The sequence below is a fragment of the Dipodomys spectabilis genome, unplaced genomic scaffold (genome assembly GCF_019054845.1).
Source record: "Dipodomys spectabilis isolate Male_0828 unplaced genomic scaffold, ASM1905484v1 ptg000422l, whole genome shotgun sequence".
NCBI classification, from domain to species: Eukaryota; Metazoa; Chordata; class Mammalia; order Rodentia; family Heteromyidae; genus Dipodomys; species Dipodomys spectabilis.
The window spans coordinates 4,995,061-5,015,058 of NW_024871099.1; the positions used below are offsets into that span (position 1 = coordinate 4,995,061).

The 19,998-nt window shown below is 44.1% G+C and overlaps 2 protein-coding genes across 2 annotated transcripts; one reads left to right on the forward strand and one right to left on the reverse strand.

Annotated features, from left to right (window-relative positions):
• Positions 1–315: 315 nt before the first annotated feature.
• Znf146 (zinc finger protein 146) lies at positions 316–2,585 on the forward strand. Its single transcript, XM_042668049.1, has one exon. The coding sequence runs from the start codon at positions 1,011–1,013 to the stop codon at positions 1,884–1,886; it is 876 nt and encodes a 291-aa protein (XP_042523983.1). The 5' UTR covers positions 316–1,010; the 3' UTR covers positions 1,887–2,585.
• Positions 2,586–8,085: 5,500 nt separating this feature from the next.
• Znf567 (zinc finger protein 567) lies at positions 8,086–15,790 on the reverse strand. Its single transcript, XM_042668003.1, has 4 exons — positions 15,716–15,790; positions 14,206–14,332; positions 12,486–12,572; positions 8,086–9,857 (listed from the first exon to the last, which is right to left on the reverse strand). The coding sequence occupies exons 1-4, from the start codon at positions 15,722–15,724 to the stop codon at positions 8,164–8,166; spliced, it is 1,917 nt and encodes a 638-aa protein (XP_042523937.1). The 5' UTR covers positions 15,725–15,790; the 3' UTR covers positions 8,086–8,163.
• Between the last annotated feature and the right edge of the window lie 4,208 nt (positions 15,791–19,998).

Below are 19,998 nucleotides of genomic sequence, written 5' to 3' on the forward strand. Positions count from 1 at the left end.
CGGTGCCACTTCCAGTTTTCTAGTGGTTTATTGAAGATAAGAGTCTCACAGACTTTCCTGTCCAGGCTGGCTTTGAATCTCCATCCTCAGATCTCTGCCTCCTGAGTAGCTAGGATTACAGGAGTAAGCCACCAGCGCCCGGCTCCAGCTTTTTTTTTTTTTTTTTATTTTTAGTCTGGTTGTGGGGCCTGAACTCTGGGCCTGGGCACTATCCCTCAGCTCTTCAGCTCAAGGCTAGCACTCTACCACTTGCCATAGTGCTGCTTCTGGCTTTTTTTTTTCTGCTTATGTGGTGCTGAGGAATCAAACCCAGGGCCTCATGCATGCAAGGCAAGTGCTCTACCACTGAGCACCTTCCCAGCCCTCCAGCTATTTTTTTTAAAGCAACACTTTTTCGATGTTTGAGTTTGAGGCACATTTTAACCATAAATAGGCAAGAAGGTATAGGAAAGAATCAGCAGTATTATTAGTTTGGAAATCCTCTACCACAGCCTACTTCTTAGGGTAGTAACCTCTTTGTAAGGATAAAGGAGCATGGAAATGACATAGTTTTAGTTTAAAAACTTTGTGTCCCATCTGCTAACAGAGCATTCCCACTAGTGAAAAATCCTATGAATTTTCCACACACAGGAAGTCTTGTACTCAGGTATCTCATCTTACTGAGTGTTGAAGTCATGCTGAGGCCAAGCCCTGTGCTTCTAAGGATTAGTGAAAAGCCCTCAGCTAGATGACAGTTCTCACTGAGTGGCAGAAAACACGTGCTGGAGAGAAACCAGTGACTCTGGCAAAATTTGATTGAATAGTAAGAAACTTGTACTCTAGAGACAGGTTGGAATATACTCTTTTATAAGTCTCTCAAACCTTATCCATTACTATGTAGCTGAGAGGTCAGACATAGCCTTTATAAATGTAAGAAATGTGGAAATACCTTCAGCCAAGAGTAAATCTTTGTTCATCAAAAAAATCCTATTGTACACAACACTTGTGACTTTGTAAGAGCCTCCTTTCAGATGTCCCGCTCCAGTCAGAGAATCTGTAGCGGGGAGCACCCCTATGCCTGTAAGGTATGTGGGAAAAATTTCAGCCACAAGTCAAGTCTCACTGAGCATGAGCATTTTCATAATAGAGAGAAACCATTCGAGTGTAATGAATGTGGGAAAGCCTTTAGCCAAAAGCAGTATGTCATTAAGCACCAGAACACTCATACTGGAGAGAAGCTTTTTGAATGTAACGATTGTGGGAAGTCCTTTAGTCAAAAAGAAAACCTGCTTACCCATCAAAAAATTCACACTGGAGAGAAACCTTTCCAGTGCAAAGACTGTGGGAAAGCTTTCATTCAGAAATCAAATCTCATCAGACACCAGAGAACTCATACAGGAGAGAAGCCGTTCATATGTAAGGAGTGTGGGAAAACCTTTAGTGGCAAGTCAAACCTTACCGAGCATGAGAAAATTCATATTGGAGAGAAACCCTTTAAATGTAATGAGTGTGGAACAGCTTTTGGCCAGAAGAAGTACCTCATAAAGCATCAGAACATTCACACTGGAGAGAAGCCCTATGAATGTAATGAGTGTGGAAAAGCCTTCTCACAGCGAACATCACTCATCGTGCATGTGAGAATCCATTCAGGGGACAAACCTTATGAATGCAATGTTTGTGGCAAAGCCTTCTCCCAGAGCTCCTCTCTTACTGTGCATGTGAGAAGCCATACAGGTGAGAAACCCTACGGGTGTAATGAGTGTGGGAAAGCCTTCTCTCAGTTCTCTACTCTAGCTCTGCACTTGAGAATACACACAGGTAAGAAGCCATACCAATGTAGTGAGTGTGGCAAGGCTTTCAGCCAGAAGTCACACCACATTAGACATCAGAAAATTCATACTCATTAAAGAACTCTCTTGAGTGTATTCAAAATGCAAAAGTAATGGCCAGGAGCTTACACTTCACAGCGCATCATAAAAAGTCATCTTAGTTGTAAAGCAGTTGTAAAGTCAGGTGAACATTAGCAAATGCTAAAATTATGGGACAGCAGAGAAATACTGAGGAGAAAGGCATCGGTATGATTTAAAAGCCTGTGCCCAACGAGTAAAGCCTACAGGGAGCAGAAGAGGTAATGTTTGAAACCTGAGGCACATTTCCACTAAAACACAAACCAGAAAATATCCCTGTTGTTGCTATCCGCATACATCTGGAGTTCTTTTCTAGTGTTGTATAGGAAAAATAAGCTGTATTGGAAGGGGAGAGACAAAAATATGGTCTATAAATCATAAAAAATTCTTGTATTGATAGAATAGGGCAGAAAAGATTGCAGAAAAAGACCCATGCATTTATGAGAACTTAGCATATGAAAGAAATGGTTTTGGGGAGATGAAATACCCAAAATGTTTGATTAGTGGAGGTAATATTTTTTTCTAGTAGGGGGAGGGGAGATAGATCATGATCTATACATAAAAGTCAAATCCATGGAGATTAACAACCGAAATAGGACCTTGGAAGTAGAAATAACTCCTTGTAACATTTAAAAATATCATTGCTAGCCAGGCGCTGGTGGCTCATGCCTGTAATCCTAGCTACTAGGAAGGCTGAGATCTGAGGATCACGGTTCAAAGCCAGCCCAGGCAGGAAAGTCCTGAGACAAGTTATCTCTAATAAACCACCAGAAAACTGGAAGTGGTGCTGTGGCTCATGTGGTAGAGTGCTAGCTTTGAGCTGAAGAGCTGAGGGACAGCACCCAGGCCGAGTTCAATCCCCACAACCAAAAGTTTATCTTTGCAGTTCCTTTTGTATGCTCAGGAAATTTATATCCCAGAAAACATGATGTGGCTTGACTTTACATGGTAGATAAATAGGAGAAACAACTGAAATGTCATCAGGATGAAATACACATCTGTCAAATGCAACAAATGACATCCATATGTCTAGGAGCAAAGGCATCTGAAATGATGTTGCAAAATGACATATATACAGTGACTTTGTAAATTTGAATTATATGTTCCTTTATGAAATCTAGTTCTTTATATTGGTAATCGATTCATGTATGTATGTATGTATGTATGTAAAAGTGAGATGAATTGGAAGGATACAGCCAAGCTTGTGACGGCCTGTGAAGGAGTGTGGGAAGTTGGGTGGGGAGGGACTTCAGTTTTCATAGACTCATTCATTTCTCTTTAAAGACTGCAAGTAAATATACAACCATACTGGCTCATTCTGGATTATGGTATATGGATAATCTTGTCTTATTTTTTGTACTTTTCTGTATTTTTAAATTTTCTCAAAAAGGGGTTGAGGGTGGGAACTGTACTTGTAGAAATGATATAACTCATTAATTCCCAGTCAGATACTAAACTTTTTATAGAAAATATTTCTAAAATTTTATCAACAATGAGTGGATGACTTGCTCTATGTAACATGAAATTATCTATTTTATTAAAATTAAAAACAATGCCAAATGTGCTTCTTTCCTTTTAACGTATGCACTATAATATTTATGTCCTGGGAGTTCTTAACATTTTACAACATTGAGCTTAAAAAATTTAGTTCTCATTAAACATTAGGGTACACAGCAAACTTCATTTTGTGTGTGTGTGTGTGTGTGTGTGTATAATTTTTTTTGGGGGGGCGGGGGGTCGGCCTGGGCGCTGTCTCTGAGCTCTTCAGCTCAAGGCGAGCCCTCTACCACTTGAGCCACAACGCCACTTCCGGTTTCTGTTGGTTAATTGGAGATGAGCATCATGGACTTTTCTGCCTGGGCTGGCTTTGAACCTTTTCTCAGATATCTGCTTCCTGAGTAGCTAGGATTACAGGCGTGACTCACCGGCGCCTGGTGCAAATGTTTTATGTTTGCAGTTGCATTCCAAGTATTTTGAAAATTTTTATTATTTTGTGCCAGTTTTTGGCCTAGACACTGTCCAAGGCTAGCCTTTCGCGAAAATAAACACTCAGGGGCAGCTTTCAGACCCTGTGTTAAACCTGGCACTAAATACAATAGTTGTCAGTAACCAAGCCATTAAAAGGCAATGAGGAAATTCATATTAAGGAAATTGTTCTGGAAAGGCTGTGTATGATTCCACATTGTAGGAAAGGTAAAAGTATGAGGTGTCACACCGAAGAATGCATCCAACAATTTGACAGTGACTGAAGGGCTTCGGTAGCAACAAACTGTTAAGGTGGGAATTTGGAGAGCTTTCACTGACAAAATTCCATCCAGCTACAGGTTTTGGACTTCGGTTCATGGCAGGGACTACACTCCCCAGCAGCCCTTGCGGCTCACGTTAACGGGCGTTCTGGACTACATTTCCCAGTATTAACCACGCAGTAACAGTTTCTTCAGGACAACATTTCTCAGGGAGAAGGACGACCTGGTAGTTCACGGTTTCCCTCTCTGGCTGGAGGCTGGCACTCGGGGAAAGTCTTTGCCTTGGTTGGCTTTGCTGCCCCAAGTCTCTTGAAATCGCTCCTTCAGTTGCCTGGTTTGGAGCTGAACACGTGGTGCTGCCTCGCAGCCGGTAGTTCCGGAGCCGCTCTTCCAGGCCTGGGACTCCAGAGCAGCCTCGGTGGGCTGCACCGGTCCAGGCAGCGGGCGGCCCGCGCGTGCAGCTCGTGTCCGGTGGGGTCGGCGGAGGTGGAACCGGAGTGGAGGCCCGAGAGACGGTGAGGGTGCGGGCCGGAGGGGACCATCTGCGACGCGGTGAGCGGTGTTTGAGACCGTTCCAGGCCGGTGCCCCACACGGAGGCGGGGCCTGGGTACGTTTGTGACGACACAGCTGGGTCAGAGTGCTTGTGACGTGTGTGGTGAGTTGGAGGGGGTGAGACCTCTTCAGTTCTGTGTCTGGGTTTGGTGTTGGTGGTAGTATTCTGTGGACCTTTGACTCTGCCTGCCCGTGTAGGAGTGGGTAGGACTTGAGCTGTGATGGGGTGGCGTGGGGAGGTGTCCGTTCAATGTTCCTAGGGTCTCGAACATTGGTCTTGTGACTGTGCAATGTTGCTTCCATGTGGTTACTATTTGTTAATGGATGTCGTTCAGGGGTGTGTGTGTGTGTGTGTGTCTGTGTGTGTGTGTGTGTGTGTGTGTCTCTGTGTGTGTGTCTGTGTTGTCGTCCCATTGGTGTTGCCCTTTCTGTAGCTGGATCTTTGAGCCGAGTGTGACAAGTGTCCACTGGACATTGTGCGGACTGTAGAAGTATAACTAACAAAGAAGAGTGGTCCAGAATCTTATTTCTGTGTTTTTGTTTTGTTTTTGCCAGTCCTGGGACTTGAACTCAGGACTTGGGCACTGTCCCTGAGCTGCTTTTTGCTCAAGGCTAGCACTCTACCACTTGAGCCACAGCGCCACAGTTATGACCTGAAAACAGCGAGACAATCCATCAAGGCACGGTTAAAGATAACAAATTTACACCGGAAAGGGGGCCTGCCTTGTCCTGGGCTAGATACCCAGAACCAAGAGCAGCCTCGACCACCAAACCTCCAAGCCCTGCCTTTATTAGTCGGTCTTCAAACCTCCAAACCTTAGGCCTCCAGAACTCCAAGCCTCCAAACTTCCAAATGGGAAGGCTTTTCTTTTTCTTTCCTTCCTCCTCCCCTGCAGACCTCTCCACAGGACTGTCCTGCTCTGCCTCTTGCCTGCCTTCTCCTCCTGCTCTCACTCTCTCTCTGCGCTCTCTCTACACTCCCCCCCTACTCTCACAGGACTGACGGTTTTCCCCCTAACGGTTTCCAACTTCCATTCATGCTCCTTCCCCAAGCTGCCCACTGTCCAATCACTTCTTGACAGCTCAGCATGTGGGGTTTGACGTGCCACCCCTCCAGCACACCACGCCCCTTTCAGCGCCCTTCCAGCAGTAAGTCCTGTGGCGCAGTGACATCAGCCCCTTGATGCTCCACTCCCTCCAGTCAGCCGGGCCACAGGGCCCTGTGATAATTGGGCCCTGCTGATTACCGGGGAGCCCCCATGGGTTATTACACCACTTCCAGCTTTTTCTGTTTATATGGTATTGAAACATTGAACCCAGGTCTACATTCATGCTAGGCACTCTATCACTGAGCCAAAATCCCATCCCCCAAGGTTTCATTTTAATGAGAATTTGCCAGTTTGAGTAACTGCTACCTTTCTGTACTGATTTCATTAAGAACTTTCTCTCTAGGATGGGTGCTGTTAAGAAAGGTCTGAGATGCTTGACAGTATCTTCCATCCCTGAAAAGATTTACATGCTTGGATAGAAAAATCCCAGTGTTTGATATTAAGTCAATAGAAATACATATGCATATACTAAAACACCTGAGCCAGAAAATATACAGCAGTATTTTTTATTACACAAAACTATAAAAAATACAAATATCCACCAACAGGATAAATAGAAGTATATTCTTAAAATGGAATAGTACAAAATGAAAATACACTACTGCCACATGCAATAATGTACAAATCTTTGAAATGTTGTGAAACAGCACAAAAATCCTAATGTATGATAAAAATACCTAACAAAGTTTAAAAGCATGCAAAACTTTATAAACCAGAGAAATGGGATCTTTGGGGCTATAATGAACTATAGTGTTTTGGGTTTTTTTGTTGTTGTTGTCGGTTGTGGGGCTTGAACTCTGGGCCTGGGCTCTGCCGTGAGCTCTTCAGCTCAAAGTGAGAGCCACAGTGCCACTTTCGGTTTGGTTTTCTCTTGTTTAATTGGAGATTAGAGTTCAGACTTTCCTGCGCAGGCTGGCTTTGAACGGAGATCCTCAGATCTCAGCCTCCTGAGTAGCTCGATTACAGGCGTGAGCCACCCTCGTTGGGCCCAACTACAGTTTTTTGTTTTGTTTTGTCCCTTGTGAGGCTTGAACTTGGCCTGAGTGGTGTCCCTGCGCTCTTTTGCTCAAAGCTAGTGTTCTAACTTTGAGCCACAGCTCCACTTCTGGTTGTTGAGTGGTAACTCGGAGATGAGTCTCACCGGGAGTTTTTCTGCCTGGGCTAGCTTTGAACTGTGATCCTCAGATCTCATCCAAAGTAGCTAGCATTACAGGCATGAGGCACTGGCACAACTACTGTAACACTGGCACCACCTGCACAACTACTGTTTATTATACAAAATGCAATGAGAAGTTGATTGTCAGGCATCAGTGGCTCATACCTGTAATCCTAGCTTCTCAGAAGTTTGAAATCCAAGTATCATGGTTTGAAGCAATATCAGAGAGACTCCTCATTTAACAACATTTAACAACCAAAAAAAGGCAGAAGTGGAGCTGTGGCTCAAGTGATACCAGCCTTGCTCACAAAAGTTCAAGGACAGGCTCTGAGTTCATGACAGGCACAAAAAAAAGAAAAAAAAACCAAACAGTTGATTGGGTGTTCAGTGGCTCATGCCTATACTCTTAGGATTAGATATAAAAGTGGTTCAGAGCCAGCCCTAGCATCAGAGACTATCTTCAATGACACTCTATCTTCAATGAGACTATTTTCAATGAACCACCAAAAAGGTGCAAGCAGAGCTGTGGATCAAGTGGTAGAATGAAAAAGCTAAGGGATAGTGCTCAGAGCCTGAATTCAAACCCCAGTACTAGCACATACACAGACCAAAACAAGATGTTTTAAAAAATGTGGGAATACTGATTATCATTTCAAAATATGTTATATGTTTTTTTTCTTTTTACACTGGAGCCATGCCTTCAGCCCTTTGTTTTGCTTTCTTTTTTTTTTTTTTAACTGCCAATGGGATTGAACTCAGCTCAGGGTTTCCAACTTGCTAGGAAGGTGCTCATATATTTACATATATGTTTTTTTAAGCGAAGCAATTGAATTAGTAGGAACAGTTAAAAGTAAGCTTTGGGCTGGAAAGGTGGCTCTGGTAGAGTGCTTGCCTTAAATGCATGAGGCCTTGGCTTTGATTCCTCAGCACCACATAATCAGAGAAAGCCAGAAGTGGTGCTGTGGCTCAAGTGGTAGAACACTAGCCTTGAGCTGAAGAGCTGAAAGACAGTGCCCATGCCCAGTGTTCAAGCCCACAACTGACCCCCCCAAAAATAAAAAATAAGCATCATAAGTGATCAACTTCAATTAATTTTATATGTTAGCAATCAGTAGTTAAATGATATGGAACATGATTAAATTACATTAACATGTTTAATCATTATCTATTGAAAACTAAAGGTTTACAGTCATCTTAGACTTCACACAAAAGATCATTCATTGATTTCCACATCTTCCCCGTTATGAGCTTTCTGATGGACCGTGAGGTTTCTCTTATAGCTGAAGGACCTGGCACACTCACTGCACACATAGGGCTTCTCACCTGTGTGAGTTCTTTGATGGACAATGAGGTTTGTCTTCTGCCGAAAGCACTTTCCACATTCATTACATTTATATGGTTTCTCTCCTGTGTGAGTTCTTTGATGATGAATGAGGTAGGACTTCCTGCTGAAGGCTTTTCCACAGTGAGGACATTCATAGGACTTCTGGCCTGTATGTATTTTCTGATGTACAGTGAGGGTTGCCTTCTGGCGAAAGGACTTCCCACATTCATTACAGATATAGGGTTTCTCTCCTGTATGAATTCTCTGGTGCAGATTGAGATTTGTCTTCTGACTGAATGATTTCCCACAATCATTACATTCATATGGCTTTTCTCCTGTGTGAGTTCGGTGATGATCAATGAGGTAGGATTTCATTCTAAAGGCTTTCCCACAGTGAGGACATTCGTAAGACTTCTCCCCTGTATGTGTTCTCTGATGTGCCACCAGGGTTGTCTTCTGGCGGAAGGACTTTCCACATTCACTACAAATATAGGGTTTCTCCTCATTGTGGGTCTTTTCATGAAGAGCAAGGGTTGTCTTCTGAGAGAAAGCTTTCCCACATTCATTACAAATGTAGGGCTTTTCCCCTGTATGGATCCTCTGGTGTACAGTAAGGTTTGCCTTTTGGTGAAAGGACTTCCCACATTCTTTACAGATATAAGGTTTCTCCCCAGTGTGAATCCTCTGATGTAAAGACAGGGTTGTCTTTTGGCGGAAGGATTTCCCACAGTCATGGCACTCATATGGTTTCTCTCCTGTGTGTGTTCTCTGGTGACGAATGAGGTGTGATTTCAATCTGAAAGCATTTGTACACTGTGGACATTCATATGACTTCTCCCCTGTGTGTGTTCTTTGATGATCTGTGAGGGCTGTCTTTAGGCGGAAGGATTTACCACAATCATTACAGACAAAGGGTTTCTCTCCTGTGTGAGTTCTCTGGTGGTCAATGAGGTAGGCTTTCCTTCTGAATGAATTTCCACACTGATGACACCGATAAGGCTTTTCTTCTGTGTGAATTCCCTGATGGAGAATCAATACTGACTTCCTGCAAAAGGATTTCCCACATTGAGTGCACATATGTTTTCTTTCAATATTGGTTGCTCTTCTCTCTCTATTATATAGTCTGTTATGTGGGTGTAAACCTCCCTTTTTAAGGAATGTTTTCTCACAGTCATATGCAAATGACTGGGCCACTGTCATTTTCTTCTGATACTGTGGAAACGTGTCATTATGACAAAAAGCCCTGCCACTATGATTATGAGACTTGACTTCAGAATGAGTTATCTCTCCCTTAGTATAAATGGATGATTTCCCATACCTGTTAGACTCAGTAAACCTCTTTCTTTCAGGACTTAGGTTGCTGATTAGTTCTGAGACATTTTCCAGAATCTTTCCATGAGAGGTAAATTCTGGAGGTAGAGCTTTTGAATGGGCAGGCTTTCCCACTAGAGGAAAGGTCTTTTCATATATGTTACTCTTGTCCTTCATCATTCTTTTGTGGTTAATGCATATAACTGATCTAGAATAGTTATGTTGGTGTTCCTTGAATTCCATTAAAAAGTCTTCAGCTTTCCAGTTTTCTTCTAGGGAAAGACAAACAAAACCTCTGTCCTTTAATATGAAAAGAATAAAAATAAGCAATGACTACTACCGATACTTCTGTACCCACCAAATTTCACAGAGAAATAAACCAAGAAGTTATAGAATAGTGGAAGATGGATGATTGGAAAAGCAGATTCAGAAACAATGAACTGACTCTGGCAAGTCCATTAAACTGTGAATTAAGAGGACAAAAAAAAATTAGAAGAGGGCTGGGAAGGTGGCTTAGCGGTAGAGCGCTTGCCTTGTATGCATGAGGCCCTGGGTTCAATTCCTCAGCACCACATAAGCAAAAAAAAAAAAAAAAGCCGAAAGTAGCACTGTGGCTCAAGTGGTAGAGCACTAGCCTTGAGGTGAAGAGCTGAGGGACAGCGCCCAGGCCCAGAGTTCAGGACCACGACCGGACCCCCCCCCAAAAAAAAAAATTAGAAGACATGTTTATTCAGAGAAATATTTGAGGCAGAAAGGAGATCATCTATGTTTTTTGTTTTTGTTTTTTGGTCGGTCATGGGGCTTGAACTCTGGGCCTGAACGCTGTCCCTCAGCTCTTCAGCTCAAGGCTAGCACTCTACCACTTGAGCCACAGCACCACTTCCAGTTTTCTAATGGTTTATTGAAGATAAGAGTCTCATGGACTTTCCTGCCTAGGCTGGCTTTGAACTGTGATCCTCAGATCTCAGCCTCCTGAGTAGCTAGGATTACAGGCGTGAGCCACAAGCGCCTAGCTAAAGATCATCTATAATTCTACTCCTGTGTCCTTACTCTGGGAAAGCACAGGTATGCTATTCCAAACACCTCCCTTTTCCATTCAGCCATTGCTGGCCAACTAGTCTTTTAAGTACCAATTTCCTGGAATTTAGGAGTACAATTCTATGTTCTAGCTTCTTCTGATCTACCAAGTAGCTAGAGATTACTTTCTCATACAGTGGGAAAACTAGCAAAATACTTCTAATGGGAACTTTAGAATATAAATATACATATAAATATGTATTTCGGTGGTCCAGGGGTTTGAACTCAGACCTTGTGTTTGCTAGGCAAAGTCTCTTAGCATTCTTATTGTTTGAACTATTATCCCCACTCCTCTTGCTTTAGTTATTTCTCAAATGGGGTTTCAAGGTTTTGCCTTGGTGGAGCCTGGACTGTTGGGAGCCCTAAAGGGAGTCTATCTGCATGATAGGCTTGACTGTCTCACTGGAACATCAGGAGGCTGTTCACAGAATCTGGTCTTTTCATCCTGCCCCAAACAAAGACCAGGTAGCTGCTATCGACCACCTTTTCACACTGCCCTAAGCAAACATCCTACAGCTGCTACGGCCAATGAAAAAGCTTCCTTATTCTAAGCATATAAATACCCCTGTGTGAAAAATAAAAATTGGCAGCTTGATCAGAATCCTTGTCTTGCTGTCATTCTTCGTGTCTCTTGTCCCTTCATTCCTTCTCGCTTAGGTTCATTGCCCTGGTTGGAGTCCTGCGGGTCGGGACACTGGACCACAGTCCTATTTATGATTTCTGTGAAGCTGGAATGAGAAGTGTGCATCTACAGTTGAGATGGGGTCTTGTGAAGATTGGACTTGTACTTCAGTCATTCTGATTTCTGCTTCTCAAGTTGCTAGGATTACAGTTGTGAACTACCATACCCAGCTATTATGCCTTTGGAGTAGATGAGAGAGATTATTTTCCCTATAATTCTATGCATAATTAGTGAAGTAATGATGGAACACCTAAAACTAGTTTCATAAAGAGGATATTCAGAGGATCTTATCTTGGGGGAGAAAATCTTTTGTGTGTGTGTGTGTGTGTGTGTGTGTGTGTGTGTGTAGGTCATAGGATTTGAACTCTGAGCTTAGGCGCTGTCCCTGAGCTCTTCAGCTCAAGGCCAGCGCTCTACCACTTGAGCCACAGCGCTACTTTGGTTTCGAGTGGTTTATTGAAGATAAGAGTCTCATGGACTTTCCTGACCAGGACGGCTTTGGCTTTGAACCATGATCCTTAGATCTCAGCCTCCTGAGTAGCTAGGATTACAGGCATGAGCCACTGGCGCCAGCTTTTGGAGGAGAAAATCTTTAAGTATAAACTATATATAATCAAGTATAAACTATATATAATCAAGTATAAACTATATATAATCAGGCATCAGCTGGGTGCTGGTGGCTCATGCCTGTAATCCTAGCTACTCAGGGGGCTGAGATCTGAGGACCTCGGTTCAAAGCCATCCCATCCGGGGCAGGAAAGTCCGTGAGACTATCATCTCCAATAAGCCATTAGAAAACCGTGAGTGGCTCTGTGGCTCAAGCACTAGAGTGCTTGCCTTGAGCTGAAGAGTGCAGGGACAGTGCCCAAGCCCAGAGTTCAAGCCCCACAACCGGCCAAAACAACAACAACAACAAAAAAATCAGGCATCAAATTCTATGAACATATCCAAGAACTCTGTGTATGCGTATGCATACACTACTGCCAATAGATAGCAAGGAGTTGAGAAAAAAAGATTCAAGGAAAAGTTCATAGAAAATAAATCTTGAGAGTAAAAGGAAGAACACTACATAACGTGAAACATCTTTGTAGGAAAACACTACAAAAAAGCATGAATCCATTTTTACATGAAAGAAACTTACCTAAGCTGGCATGACCTGTAAATGTTGTCCATGGCTCTTCCCCTCGCTCTAGTTTGAGGATCACATCAGGTTTGGTCAGGTCACACCCTGATAAGGGATAAGAAGACTTTTTAGCTGGTTAAGGTTCAATATCTCAAAGATGGCCAGGTATTGGTGGTTCCTGCCTGTAATCTTAGCTACTGAGGAGTCTGAGATCTGAGGATTGTGGTTTGAAGCCAACCCCAGCAGGAAAGTTTGTGAGATTCTTCAGGTAACCAGAAAGAAGCTGGAACTGAAGCTGTGGCTCAAATGCTGCCCCTTAAGTAAAAAATAAGGGACAGAAGTCAGGCCTAACTTCAAGCTCCAGTACTAGCACTCTCCCTCCCTCCAAAAAAAAAAAATCTGAAAGATAAGTAGATGTAGCTGGGATATAGCTAATCAGAAGAGTTAGCAGAGATGGAGTTAGATGTTTGGGTAATGTAGATGATGGTTTTCATTTGTTATAAAAATAAACTCAGGCCGGGTGCTGGTGGCTCACGCCTGTCATCCTAGCTACTCAGGAGGCTAAATATGAGGATCATGGTTCAAAGCCAGCCAAGGCAGGAAAGTACTTGAGACTCTTATCTCCAATAAAACACTAGAAAGCCGGAAGTGAGGTCTGGGAAGGTTTGCTCAGTGGTAGAGTGCTCGCCTTGCATGCTTGAGGCCCTGGGTTCGATTCCTCAGCACCACATAAGCAGGGAAAAAAAAGCCGGAAATGGCACTGTGGCTCAAGTGGTAAGAGTGCTAGCCTTGAGCTGAAGAGCTGAGGGACAGCACCCAGGCCCAGAGTTCAGGCCCCATGATTGGACCCAGAAAAAAAAAAAAAGAAAGAAAGAAAACCAGAAGTGGCACTATAGCTCAAGGGGTAGAGCACTTGCCTTGAGCTGAAGAGCGCAGGGACAGCACCCAAGCCCAGAGTTCAAGTCCCACCAACGAAAAATAAACAAACAAACAAACAAACTCAGGACTGGGAATGTGGTGTAGTGGTACAGTGCTTGCTTAGCATGCATGAAGCCCTGGGTTTGATTCTTCAGTACCACATAAACAGAAAAGGCTGGAAGAGGCACTATGGCTCAAGTGGTAGAGTGGTAGCCTTGAGCAAAAGAAGCTCAGGGACAGTGCACAGGCCCTAAGTTCAAGCCCCAGGTCTGGCAAAAAAAATAAAATAAAAAGTAAACTCAGCACCAGGTAAGTGAAGACAATCATCCTTTTTAACTGAAAGGAACGTATCACTTTTTCACCTCTGAAACTCAAATCATACTAGGAGAGAGAATGAATGCTGAAAGAGTAATCAAGAGAATCTCTCACCAGGTGTGGTGGTAATATCTGTTGCCCTAGCTATCAGGACGTATAGGAGGAGAGAGCTGGAAAACTGAGTGTTTGCGACCAGTCTGAGAAAAATAGTAAGACCCCATTTCAAAACAAAGTACAAATAACAGGACTGGTGTGTTCAAGTATTAGGAAGGTTTGCCTAGCCTGTGTTAGACCCTGATCCCAAGTTCCACACACACAAATAAAAACACTTTTCTGCCTGGGAAGAAAGTCCCTTTGAGACTCATCTCCAATTACCACTCAAGATCTGGAAGTGGTACTGTGGCTCAAGTGGGAGAGTGCCAGCCTTCAGCACAAAGAGGTTCAGAGACAGCTCCTAGGCCCTGAGTTCTGGCACCACAATCAACAAGAACAACAAATTTCTTACCCACAGAGATGAGGTGGCAATAGTTTTCCAACATCACCTCCATGTATAGAGTCTTCTGAGCAGAATCTAAGTGCTGCCACTCCTCCTGAGTAAAGTCCACAGTCACATCCTTAAAGGACAGGGGTCTCTGTAGTGCAGGATTAGAATTGAAGATAGAACAGGGTGACTACACTTTGGGGACCACTCTTGGCCTGCTAGTTGGAGACATTTGATGAAAACTTGTATAGGAAGCCTGGCGTAGGTGGCTCACGCCTATAATCCTAGCTTGTAAGGAGGCTGAGATCTGAGGATCAGAGTTCAAAGCCAACCCAGGTAAGAAAGTCCCTGAGACTCATCTCCAGTAAACCACCAGAAAACCAGAAGTGGTGCTGTGTATCAAGTGGTAGTGCGCTAGCCTTGAGCTGAAGAGCTGAGAGACAGCACTCAGGCCCAGAGTTCAAGCCCCACGACTGACAAAAATAAATAAATAAAAGCCATAGATGCAAAGAGGTTAAAAGGACAGGAAAAGACACAATTTTCTACTTAGCATTGGAAAGCTGGGGTGGGTAGAGATATGTTAGCACAGACTTTGAGATTGTGGATGTAGCTCAGTGTAGAGTGCTTTACTTAGTTATGAATCAAGAAAATATAATTGCTGAAATGTTGAGTGAACTCCTAGATAGTATCCTGCAAACCCTCTAGTTAAATAGATTAGGAAAAACAGCAGTATATAAAAAAGATCAACAGTACATCCTACATATACTAGATAACAAGGACATATAAAAAACTTAAAGATTAACTGAAACCTCTTTGTACAACTAAACAATAAAATAAATGAAGATAACAAATTAAGACAGTGAAGCAGCGCTGGTGGCTCATGTTTGTAATCCTAGCTATTCATGGGCTGAGCAGAAAAGTTCACAATTATCAACCATCAAAATGAAGGTGTGGCTCAAATAGTTTGTTAGCTGAAAGTACAAAGGCCATGGCAAGGGCTTGAGGCCCTAGTTCAAACCCTAGAACCAAATACAAAATTAAATGAAATAAAAACCTAGGAACAAATCTGTAATACAATCAATGTACCAGGAAAGATGGAACTGGAAGGCCACAGATTTTTAGGAACTATGACTAAGACTAAAGGAGCACAACTAGGATTAGAGTAGAACTAGGAGTAGAACTAGGATTCTCGTGTCTTTGTGCAAGTTAAGGCCTCAAAGCCTGGAGCATTAGCTAATAGCACTCCAAGTTTTACCTCCATCTTCACTGAGATCTGTTGCTAAGACAAAGGCCCATGTCTTTTTACATTTTATTTGCATAAAACAGGTAAATTTGCTAATTTATTTTTATCAATTCAAGGAAATATATTTTTATCCTAGCATAGTTTTTGGAAGAGACTGAGTAAGGAAAAAATGAAGACCAGTTTTCTGAACGGGAAGATTGCTGAGGATTTAGGACAAGAAAAGCAAATACCCAAATTGCCTTTAACAAAACAAAACCAAGAATCTTTCACAAAGGATAACTATCACCTTACCTGAGCCATCGTTTTGAGATCTGCAAGAGATGACCAGCCTTGCCTTTGGGCTCCTCTTTAGAAAAGGGGCAGTTCCTACAAGGGCAAAGCCAAACCAGGAGAGAAACCACATGAGACTACAAGCACCTTATGCCTTTCTTGTGACTTACAGTTAACCTCAGTTTAAATTACCTCTGCTGGGGGCGCTGGGGGCTCACGCCTGTAATCCTAGCTACTCAGGAGGCTGAGATCTGAGGATCGCAGTTCAAAGCCAGCCTGGGCAGGAAAATCTGTGAGACTCATCTCCAATAAACCACTCAGAAAAGCGAAGTGGCGCGCTGTGGCTCAAGTGGTAGAGTGCTAGCCTTGAGCTGAAGAGCTGAGGGACAGCACCCGGGCCCAGAGTTCAAGCCCCATGACCGACAAAAAAAACCTGTCCCTGGGCTGGGAATGTGGCTTAGTGGTACAGTGCTTGCCTAGCATGCATGAAGCCCTGGGTTTGATTCCTCAGTACCATATAAACAGAAAAAGCTAGAAGTGGCTCTGTGTCTCAAGTAGTAGAGTGGTAGCCTTGAGCAAAAGAAGCTCAGGGATAGTGCCCAAGCCCTGAGTTCAAGCCCTACCACTGGCCAAAGAAACAAAAAAACCTGCCTCTCCCTCAATGAGAAACATTACTGACATGAACATTTTTCTGTTTGCCTAATAGATATAAATTGTGATTCTAATTTTTAGTTTTCTAAGATAAGATAGCATCTTGTCTCTAGTTTTTTTTTTTTGTTTTTTTTTGGGGGTCCGGTTGTGGGGCCTGAACTCTGGGCCTGGGCGCTGTCCCTCAGCTCTTCAGCTCAAGGCTAGCGCTCTACCACTTGAGCCACAGTGCCACTTCCAAGCTTTTTTCTTTTTGCTTATGTGGTGCTGAGGAATCGAACCCAGGGCCTCAGGCATGCAAGGCAAGCGCTCTACCACTGAGCCACCTTCCTAGCCTTGTCTCTAGTTCTTGACTGTCAACAGGCAATCTGGTTTTTAAAATTAGGTTATTTTCTATTAGTACTATATCTTTTATAAAAGAAGAAAATTTTTGTTTATGGTATAAGTTAGAAGTAAGTTTTTATAGTTTCTCATGTGACTTTTTCTCATGAAAAACTACAAAGGATAGAGCAAGTCCTTGAATTTGACGCCCAAAGCTGCAACAAGATAGGTGGGTTTTTAAGATATTTAGGAGCTAAGGATATAGCTCAGTAGTAAAGTCTTTGTTTACTATGTATAATGGCCCAAGATCAATCCCTAGCACCAAATGAACAAATTTAAAAAATTGTTTGCTCCTTGGATTAGTGCCAATAATCTGTTCTATACTTCCACCTTCCAGCAAAACCACTATCTTAGCCAGGTGGTGCAGGTGGCTCACACCTGTAATCCTAGCAACTCAAGAAACTGAGATTTAAGGATCATGGTTCGAAGCTAGCCTGGGCAGAAAAGTCTCCAGGAGACTCTTACTCCAATTAACCACTCAAAAAACGGAAGTGGCACTATGGTTCAAGTGGTAGAGCACTAGCCTTGAGCACAAAGAGGCTCAGGGATAGTGCACAGGCCCTGAGTTCAAGCCCCACAACGGACTAACAAAACAACCCTCAAACTCCCTCACCCCCCCCCCCAAAAAAAAAAACTAACTAGGGCTAGGAAGGTGGCTTAGCGGTAGAGTGCTTGCCTAGCATGCATGAAGCCCTGGGTTCCATTCCTCAGTGTCACATAAACAGAAAAAGCCAGAAGTGGTACTGTGGCTTAATTGGTAGAGTGCTAGCCCTGAGCAAAAGAAGCTAGGGACAGTGCACAGACTCTCAATTCAAGCTCTAGGACTGGCAATAAATAAGAAAGCTCAGGAGCTGGGAAGGTGGCTCGGTGGTATTACAGGCATAAGCACTGGCACATGGCGAGAAGACCATGAAGCCATGGATGGAGGCTGTTTGTGTTGTTTTGGATCCTATCCAAGAAGAGTGACTGTATAACTGAGATCCATCAGAACAGGTGGGCAGTGCATGCTGGGAACAGTGGGTGGAGGAGACACTGTGCCCATGACAAGGGAGGTATATCTGCAGGTTCCCAGAAGTAGGTTCCCAATACAACTTCCCAATAGCAAGTTCTCAGAAGGTTAAAGGCAGGACTTATACATTACAGCATCACCAGTTCTGTTGACTTCAACTTGTCCTGATTTTGGATTTTTCTCTTTCCCAGTACCTAATCCATTGGAGCTGGAGACTACTCACCTATAGGAGTAAGGAGGAGAGAAAACTGAGGTTTGAGAATTAAGAGAAAATATGATCATGCAAATATACCCTTTCACACCACAGGCTTTTAAAACAAGTTTACTTTTTATAATGAACACTTTAGTCAGCTAAGTGATTATTGCAACATTATCTTTCCGTGTAAGTATCTGAAATGCTTTAAAATTTTTTTAAATTGTGTAAAGGGTTTTTTGTTTTGCTTTTTTTTTCTTTTGGTCAGTCTTGGGGCTTGAACTCTGGGCTTGGGCGCTGTTCCTGTGCTCTTCAGTTCAAGGTAAGCACTCTACTGCTTGAGCCACAGCGCCACTTCCGGTTTTCTAGTGGTTTATTGGAGATAAGAGTCTCAAGGACTTTCCTGCCCGGGCTGGCTTTGAACTGCGATTCTAAGATCTCAGCCTCCTGAGTAGCTAGGATTACAGGTGTGAGCCACCAGTGCCCAGCTAAGGTGATTTTTTTTTGGGGGGGTGGGGGTGGGGGTGGGGGTGATGGTGGTAGGCCTGGGCCTGGGCGCTGTCGCTGAGCTCTTCAGCTCAAGTCTAACACTCTACTACTTTGAGCCATAATGCTACTTTCTGGTTTTCTGGTGGTGAATTGGAGATAAGTCTCATGTACTTTCCTGCCTAGGCTGGCTTTGAACTGTGCTCCTCAGACCTCAGCCTTCTGAGTAACTAGGATTACAGGCGTGAGCCACTTGTGCCCAGCTGAAATTTTTTTTTCAGTATTATTTCAAGGGGCTGGGAAGATGACTCAGTGGTATAGTGCTTGCCTTGCATGCATGAGGCCCTGGGTTGAATTCCTCAGCACCATATAAGCAGAAACAGCCAGAAGTGCTGCTGTGGCTCAAGTGGTAGAGTGCTTACTTTCTGCTGAAGAGCTCAGGAACAGTGCCCAGGCCCAGAGTTCAAGCCCCACGACTGGGGAAAAAAAGAATGTCTTGAGCTGGGGACTGGTGGCCCATGCTGTAATCCTAGCTACTCAGGAGACTAGAAATCTGAGGATTTGTTTGAAGCCAGAATGGGCAGAAAAGTCTGTGAGACTCTCATCTCCAATTCATCACAGAAAAAGCCAAAAGTGGCTGTGATTCAAGTGGTAGAGTGCTAGCCTTGAGCAAAAGGTGCTCAGGGACAGTACTCAGACCCAGAGTTCAAGCCCCATGCCCAGCAGAAAAAAGAAATAAAGAATAAAGAATGTCGAGTCAGGTATATTGCAGTATATCCCTATCATCCCAGCACTGGGTAGAGACAGAAGGATCACGTGTTTGAGGCCAGCCTGGGATATATACTAAGATCCTGTCTAAAGAAGGAAAAAAAAAAAGCCTAAGAAATCATTGAAAGGGAGGAAATGTGACTTCAAACGAGTTTGGGGAGTGTCTGTTGTTTTAATGTGTGTTCCCAATGGTAATTCATTCATTTCTGCTTATCAGTCAATATGGGTTTCCCATATATAATGCTACAATATGAAAATCATTTTAGCTGCCCCTCTTCATCACAGAAACGCTTATTTTACTTGTCCAAATGTCACAAACAGCACCGGCATAAACAAGGTCCAATACCGACAGCATCTAAACGAGGCACCCCTGGCCGGTCGGCACCAGCTCTGCGTCTCAGTGGCAGTGAAGTGGCCACTCTCCGTGGGCCGTACTCACACTGTCACGGTGGCTTCACCGCCACGCCCGCGCGGGCTCGCAGGTCCCGGTCACGCGCCGGCGGCCTCGGTCACGCAGACCGCGCGCGGTGTGTCCCACGCCGCAGGAAGTGGCCCTCTTCTCCCAGCACACAAGGACGGGCACCACCGGGCACCGCAGCCGAGTGCCCAGCTGCCCGCACCCCGAGGGGCACAAGAAAACTCCCCCCGGCCGAGCCCTCGCCAGCCCCGGCCGCGTCCCCGTCCCCAGGGCGATGCTCGCGCTGCTTTCCTCCGCCGAGCTTCTCCGCGTCTTCGCGTGGAGGCTGTGGCTCTCCTCCGGCCCAGGCCCCTTTTCCCAGCTCGCCTTCCGCAGCCCAGGCTCCAACTTCCCGCCTCCCG

Coding starts and splice junctions, on each gene's coding strand:
- Znf567 (XM_042668003.1), bottom strand. Junction 12,573..14,205: donor TTGCCACCTCATCTCTGTGG/GTAAGAAATTTG, acceptor ATCCCTTATCAG/GGTGTGACCTGACCAAACCT. Junction 9,858..12,485: donor TACAGGTCATGCCAGCTTAG/GTAAGTTTCTTT, acceptor GTCTTTCCCTAG/AAGAAAACTGGAAAGCTGAA.
- Znf146 (XM_042668049.1), top strand. CDS start 1,011: ATGTCCCGCTCCAGTCAGAGAATCTGTAGCGGGGAGCACCCCTATGCC.